The sequence below is a fragment of the Cebidichthys violaceus genome, unplaced genomic scaffold (assembly GCF_023349555.1).
Source record: "Cebidichthys violaceus isolate CVI_PGR_0920_01 unplaced genomic scaffold, fCebVio1.0.p SCAF_14, whole genome shotgun sequence".
Taxonomy (NCBI): Eukaryota; Metazoa; Chordata; class Actinopteri; order Perciformes; family Stichaeidae; genus Cebidichthys; species Cebidichthys violaceus.
Window position 1 is genome coordinate 240906 of NW_027176307.1, and position 8214 is coordinate 249119.

The 8214-nt window shown below is 41.5% G+C and overlaps 1 protein-coding gene across 1 annotated transcript; it reads left to right on the forward strand.

The window, feature by feature from the left end:
- Positions 1–772: 772 nt before the first annotated feature.
- Positions 773–6676, forward strand: LOC137870885 (cytosolic 5'-nucleotidase 1A-like). Its single transcript, XM_068708339.1, has 6 exons — positions 773–971; positions 1129–1296; positions 3120–3249; positions 3387–3509; positions 4308–4492; positions 5290–6676. The coding sequence occupies exons 1-6, from the start codon at positions 858–860 to the stop codon at positions 5653–5655; spliced, it is 1086 nt and encodes a 361-aa protein (XP_068564440.1). The 5' UTR covers positions 773–857; the 3' UTR covers positions 5656–6676.
- Positions 6677–8214: the final 1538 nt, after the last annotated feature.

An 8214-nucleotide genomic window follows, 5' to 3' on the forward strand; every position in this document is an offset into this window, starting at 1 on the left:
TGTGTGTGTGTGTGTGTGTGTGTGTGTGTGTGTGTGTGTGTGTGTGTGCGTAGACATTTGCTATTTTAATATCAGGGGCACTATGTTAGCTATTAGGCCTAATATTCAACATATTTTTCAAATTGTGGGATAAAAAGGATGAAATGAGCCTCTACTGATCCAATGCAGTTGTTGTTATTCTGCTACAATGCATCAGGATTAACAATTTAATGTGATATATGATAATATATCATTTTACTGCACAATACCTTTAGTTTGATACTTTAAGTACGTTTTACTGATAATATTTCTGCACTTTTACTTAAGAATGATTATGATTGTAGAACTTTTACTCATAACAGAGTATTTTTGCTCTATTGGGACTTTAACTTAAGGAGCTGAGAACCTGTTCCACCACTGGTTATATGTGGGGATGATGGTGATGTGTTGATTATATATTCTTAGTTTTTAGTCTTTTTAGTTTCTTGTTACTTGATTACTACTATGCATTTCAGAAGAAAGAAGGGGAAACAAAACATGTATTCCTACATATCCAGTATTGCTCCTACAATATTTATTTAAATCTGGGAATAAGGGAAGCACACTATAATAGTATGCTGTTGCATTTTTTTTTGTTTAATTTGAACTAAAGGGCAAAATAAAATAAATAAGAGCATCAAAACAAAATTAACCTGAACCGTGTAGACAGGGGAGGGCTCTCCCTCACCAGCCAACCAAATACCAGGGATTCGCCGACGTCACAACTCGTGGACACACCACCGGTTTTTTTTTTTTCTGAACACATTTCCGCAAAGTTTACAAGCATCAGCTGCCTCTCATTTAAACGGGACGTTTTAGGACTTACGAAGTTTACAACAATGAGTGAAATCAAGCCAAACGATTCGGCTCCAACTGAAGACAGCGGAGAGGAGAAAGACTGGGCCGCGGCCAAAGCTTTCTTTGACAACCTCAAAACAAACAAGCCGAGACCTGTGAGTATTGTGCTGAAACCTTGTATTACCGTGATCGTGTGTGTTAGCTGCACATGCTTTCTTGCGCACAATTTTGTTACTTTCTAAGTGCAAACAAGGCTGCAATAGCACTTTTCTTTTTGTTGTTGTTGTTGCGTCCCCTCCCATCCACTCGCAGCCCAAACCCCGGTATGCTGTCACCATCGCAGTGTCGTCTCGCACCCTCTTCAACATGGTGGCAGAGAGTAAGATCTACGTGGACGAAGGAGTGGAGAAGTACGTGGCTTATCAGGTGGAGCATGAAGAAGAGCCGCTGAAGCCAGGAGCCGCTTTCCCCTTCGTCAAGGTAGGTCTGGACCCCCCCTGGACCCCCACTCCCCTCCCCGTAGTGTTAACCTGCGGTACGCTCTCCGTTTGCAGGGCGTGGTTCCTGGAATGTAACGTTATTGCGTCACCTGAATGTACGTTGTTGCCTCAGGCCAACACCAGGAAAAACTCCCTTTGTAAAAAAAAAAAAAAAAAAAAAAAGACTATTGTGTGTCCGGATAATGGACTACATGAGTCCGTTTAAACCCATGCATCCACCTATAGAGTGGGTTGAAAGCCATGTTGCACATCAGGCCACATCCCAATAAGTCAAGTAAAAGTATGTATTTGAATTTTGGCCCCGTCAGATCCAGTACAATCATAAAACTGTAAAGTGTAAGTGAAACATGTCTGTTTAAGAAGGACGTGCACAGTGCCAGGGCAAACTTAGTAAAATCCCTATCAAAAACTATTTGCCTTAAAAGTTCTTCTTCAGTTATACAAGTCATTCATTCACACCATTCTTCAGCCAGACAATACAGACATCTTTAGGATTGAAGGAGGTGAAAAACTACTGTACAACTTCCGGTTGAATGATGTTCAGGTCCTGTGATTGTGCAACCTTGGACGTGTTCAGCAACTTTTTCACGGAGGTTTGTCACCCTGGGATAGATCAGGAGAAGAGTGATAGTAAAATGGACTTGTATTCGTACTCCAGTGACACAGCATACGTTCCTGCTACCACAGCTGGCAACAGACGCGGTGGGTTTAGTGCATCGTTTGGCTTTCTCCAAAAGTAATCCTGCTTGTACAGTACGTTGGATATAAAGTGATCAATGAGTCACTGGAGCTCGTTGGTCATTTCCATCGCTCATGTTCTTCCTTTACCAGCAAATATCACAATGTCAGCCCATAAGGAAACGTTTTTTGCTCTTCATTTAATCCCTGTAAATGACTACACTACACTAAAACAGATAAAGTCCAGTTATAAATCCTACCTTCATGAAGGTTAGAATAGTTTTTATTTTAAGAGGTGTTGGTTCGACATGTTGGCCATTGCAGAGGCTGTAATTCGTGGTGCTGTTGAATAATAATAGGTTATAATGAAAGCTGCTTTCAATAATTTGCATACTCTCATTATTATGATCATGGTGGACATGACTTATCAGAAACAGTCCTCAGTAAAATGTAATATCACACTACAGCTTCCAAAATGACCATCAAATCAAAACAGTATTAAAAACTGAGCTGTGTATGTTTTGTATTTTTAGACAATTTTGTATTAGATGTGTTGATAGTTTGTGATGTCAGCAGTAAAGTCCGACCAATATCACATTTTTAAGGCAGATACTTGATCGTTAAATCTGGCACATTTTTTACAAACATTTTAATTAAAGATCCTTAATCTTTTTTTTTTTTTAATAAGAATTATGACAGGATATGTTCAGATAACAGTTGGAAAAATAAATGTTTCAGTGCTCTCTGTGGACAAACTGTGTCAAGGCATCACATCTTCCAAATTACCTCAAACATATTGCTTTGTTACTTCACTGCAGGCTGGTTCCAGTATATCTGTGGTGAGCTAACATCATGTGATTTATCGGCCCGGCCAATTTCTAATCTGTCTGTATCCAGCTGCGTCGTGCATGTCCATACAAAGATGCACATGAACGCCCTGATGCAGGCGTTCGTGGTTTATAAAGCACGTTCCTTTGTTGCAGTGTCGTTTCAGTGCCTTGACGTTCCTTTTTAAAAAGCTTAATTGAAAGAAAGCTGTGGCACAATGTTGTAATGTTTGTGTCGTAACCTCATGTTGGACACTCTTGAAGCAACATCCTGGCTTTTTGACGCCCTCTCACGCAGGCGCTGATGAACGTCAACTGTCGACTGAGGAAGCTCTACCCGGACAGCGAGGAGCTGTTTGATATCGTCTTAATGACGAACAACCACGCCCAGGTTGGAGTGCGCCTCATAAACAGCATTAATCACTACGGTACGCTGCTCCTTAAACCAGACATTGTTGATCGATTAGCGCTCTGCTGCAACAGGCACGATCAAAAACGGCACTTACCCGCTATGAAGGGGGGGGTGGGGACTTCTTTTTCACATATGTCCAACTTATACTTACAGATCTGACCATAGAGAGGTTCTGTATGACCGGAGGGAAAAGTCCTATAGGCTACCTGAAGGCCTACATGACCAACCTGTACCTCTCCAAGGACTCTGAGAAAGTCGGAGAGGCCATAGAGGAAGGTAAGTGATGCTGCTGCTGTTGGGTTATGTAACGCTGATTTCTATCTCGCACAACCTTGTTTTGATGCATGAGTTGCTTTCAGCAGCCTCGAGATGCGTTGGTGCTTCACTGATATTTACACACTCGCATGTTGACTCTGCGTGTGTGTGTGTGTGTGTGTGTGTGTGTGTGTGTGACTCATTCACGCTGTTGAGGGAAACCTCGACCCGACGCTGTGCAGCAGGAAGGAGCTGGTTGGAGACGGCCGCGTGATTCACGGGTCCCTGTCGTCCAAATACACACGAAACAAACTCGTATGAAACACTGATATTCAGAAGGAGTGCTGGAATAAGTTGACGGAAAACTTTGACGATCGAAAGCAAAATCGCGAAACATTTGCTGGTTCTCTGCTCCTGGTGCTCAAAGTGCCAAAAAAACCCCCACATTTGATAAACTCAACAGCAATGTTTCTTTCTATAAAATCATGACCCGGTTACTGAAGATAATCCACAGACCTTAAGGAACTAGTTCCTACAGTCGAAGCGCAGATACGTTATCTTCTCTGTGGAAATCTTTCAGAATTTTCGTTTAACGTTGCGTTAGCTGTGAGACCACATTTGCTGAACTGTGTTATAAACATTTGAATCTCTTCAGTGAAAGACAGAGGTATCCGTAATCTGACGCTAACGTGGCCGTTAAAACGTTATCAAAGTAGGACGTCTGCAGCTGCCGGGTATCAAACTTTCTCCATAAAACACAGCGATGGATGCGAATCCCGAAGCATATTTCTGACCGACCCCTCCCCTCCCCTCCGTCAGGCATCGCTGCAGCCACAATGTTCATGCAAGAAGTGGATAATGAGTTGAGCGACACGGAGCTGAGGGTGGCGTTTGACGGCGACGCGGTCCTCTTCTCCGACGAGTCCGAGATCATCGTGAAGCAACAGGGCCTGGACTCCTTCTTTGAGCACGAGAAGGAGTTTGTGAACAAACCCCTCGCACAGGTAACTGATGCCTGTTTCTATGTACTTTAAGACCACTGGCACCTCATGTGTATCCAGAGCATACCGATACAAACACAGCCTCATACTGATCTCCACGATTATAAGGCAGTTGTGTTATCCAATGCTGAGCCTTCCTCTCCAATCGAATTATTTCAAATCGTACAGATTTCTTTTCTTCGTAGTTAATTCTTCTTGAATACTGTAGATTCAGTGTTTTTCTCTGCCATTCACCGTCTTAAACAAATTCATCTTTATGGGCTTCAGAGGAAAGTTTCATTGGGCTGTGATGGCCGCATTGCTGATTCAGAAGCTTTCCAACGTTGACAAGAATATACTCTCAAAATGCACAGGCCACAATCATTGTTTTCCATCCGCATGTATCTGCCTTCAGTGGATAGAGTCCTAATACAGTGCTCAGGGGGACTCGTCTCATGCAAACAGTTTAGTTTTTTATTTATTCACATTTATACATAAGCATAAAACCAGGAAACAGAAGTGACAGGAGAGATAAATAACGCATGATTCAGCAAAATGCAAAGAAAGTAATGACAATAAGATGCAAACAAACTGAACAGATGAGTAACCCAAATCTAATAGCTGTTAGAATAACACCTGTATGGGGTGAAACAAGGCTCTGGAGAATGTCTGCAGGGTTTAGGAACCCGCTCTGCTGGCTCTAAATGAGTTTTAAAGTCCTGTTTGCCCTCTTGTGTGTGTGCATTTAGTTTCTCTCCTCTTTTTGTTTATCCGTCCCCGTGTTACATTTTAAATGAACTTTGATTATTTGGCACCTTCAGGGTCCCTTAAAGTGCTTCCTGGAGGCTCTGGGGAAGCTGCAGAGAAAGTTTTACGCCAAGAACGAGCGCATGAACTGTCCCATCCGAACCTACCTGGTGACGGCCCGCAGCGCCGCCAGCTCCGGGGCCCGCGTCCTGAAGACGCTGCGCAGCTGGGGCCTGGAGATCGACGAGGCTCTCTTCCTGGCCGGGGCTCCCAAAGGGCCCCTGCTGCAGAAAATCAAACCGCACATCTACTTCGACGACCAGATGTTCCACATCGAGGGGGCCAGAGAGCTGGGAACTATATCGGCACACGTCCCCTACGGGATCGGACAGAAGTACCACAAGGGGAAACTCATTGAGCAGCCTGCGAAACAAAAGTAACAAACTGAAACCGGTTGAAATATTGAATGTCCACTACGCTCCAAAATACAATCTTGCATCTATGAAAATGTATGTGTTAGAAGAATACCAGCAGTTTTAAAGGATTGAGGTCATTAATAGTTGATGCCGTCGACAAAGTTTTCTATTTTTGGGGGTTTTATAAAATATTTTCGACTGTGGGGCCTGTGAGGCCTTTTAACTGCACTTACTGTGTACCTGTTCACCTTTAGAGAGAGCTTTTTTTTTTTTCCTCATTTACATATGCGTTTACGTCATTTTCTTTACAGTGTTATACAAATGTAATTTTATGTATCTTGGTTTTAGCTATTGGTCCTTTGGCATAATTACTACGACCAGGGTGGGAGAATATACTGTATATCGGCTGTAGTTGTTTTTCTGCATTGGCTCTTTAATAAACTTAAAGATCATGAGCCAGGTAGAAATAGCCAATTTCAACTCAAAATATCCAACATTCTGTTATTAACTGTTCTCATTTGTTGGGGCATATTAGTATCAACTATTATTTTGAAAGGAGCACTTATAAGGGTAGAATGTCTGTGGCTTACAGGGAACACTACGCTGTTTTTCTTTGTTGTTGATGCACACAAACTTAGACTTCATATTTCTCCTCAAACTTTTAATACTCGTGTTCTGTGAGTTGTTTATGCTCGGACACTGTACCTCATTCTCAGGCAGCACACTGTAACGACACCTTTCTGTCACGTTATAGTGCTTTTATATAGGACCGACTACATGTACTATTCACGTTTTCAAATTTGAATTTGATGTATTTTCATATTGCTCATTTTTAATGTTGTCATAACTATACATCATTGTGGAGATCTACAGTTACACTTGTTTGTAAATGTCCGGTGATGCCGACGGATCGTGTGGTGTTTTTGAACTGATTGTAATCGTGTACACGATGACGTGATGTGTGCACAATTTAACTTTCCTATGCTGCGGTTTCTATCCAGCCTTTGTGTGTTGAGTGCAGAGGAATAAAGGAATGTGGAGGAACCCCCAGTGGCTGTTTTTTGTCAGTGACGGAAAGTAATTAAGTACATTTACTCAAGTACTTAGCTACAATTTTTGAGGTGCTTCTACTTTAATTGAGTTTGTCCATTTTATGATACAATCTGTAAACCAGCTACAACAATAAAATGCTACATGCATATCGAGGCATCATCAAACAATTTAATACTGTAAGATATGATAATATATCAGTGACAAGAGGCATTTATTGAAGAACAAGTACTTTTATTTACATAATATATTTTTTCTGATAATAGGCTACTTCTCTGCATTTTCATTTTGAATATTGGACTTTTACATTGTTGTTTTGACACTTTAACTTAAAGAATCTGAGTAGCCTTTTTCCACCAGTGCTCTTTGTTCATCTCAGCAGTAGATGGTGCTGTTTAGCTGAAATTGTCCACCATGATGCTTTAAACACTGCCACAAGAGAGAGCTCCTGTTTAACTACATCAGGGTTTTACAGAGAGGAGCAACAACCAAAGAAACCACACTTTCTGTGTAAACGCTTTTTTAAAGTAAAAGAGAACAGATCACAGTGGATTCAAATTATTAAAGCATTACAATATTTCAAGAAAACAGACAAAAACAATGTTACTACTTGCACAATGCACAATGCTTTGAGGTATATTTACCCCTTTTTGAAAATAACTGAGCTCCCACTCGGCCCACTTTTTTTTTCCAGGTACCAACATATTACTGCAAAGCACAGCAAGAATAAAATGCAGATCACTCTGCTCTCTCTGTACTAGCATTAGGCCTAATTGGAAGTTAATGAGCTATCCTGAGTGTGGTCCCAGATATATTAATAATATCTGATGTTTATCCTTCTTGGACTGAAGAAATAGCAAATTGCATAAAGTATTTATAGCAAGTTAAGTAAGTAAGTATGTTGACTGTCAGATCCTTTGCTTAAAACTGGAGTCAGCTATTCTGAAAAAAGATTATTGATATTTGAACTCAACACCCAAACAAATAATAATAGATTTAACGCCCCTGTTGCTCCCACTGCATTTTTCTTTATTTCTCTATTCTCGCTTTGCCATTGTATTTATACATCCATGGTCTTTCCCCTGTGTTGTGCACGAACTGTTGCTGATTGGCTGAAGTAGTATTGTGTGGCTTTGTTTGTTTCCCATTTACAGAGCCAGGGCTGTGTATAAACCATAGACTGTAGATAAACACCCAGGACTTAGAACAACTCGACTTGCAACGGTTGGCTCCGCGATTCCGATGTGTCTAAGCCTGTGGTCTAAACTAGTAGCAGCTAATCTAGCCTGGTAAACTCACTTCTTTCTAACTCCATACCTCCATATGCGTTTGTCTTGAATCAACTGACTGAGTCAAGGCAATGAATCACTCAAGGCAATTGATTGTCTCGCGCGGCTCCCTGCGGAGCCACGAATGACTTTAAACACCTTTTTTTTCCTGCGTTACAGTACTACTCCCCCAAGTCTCCCCTTTCAACTGAAAATGTAAAGTTGAATTAGCAACATGTGCTTGAGGCATCGACGTGACGTTACG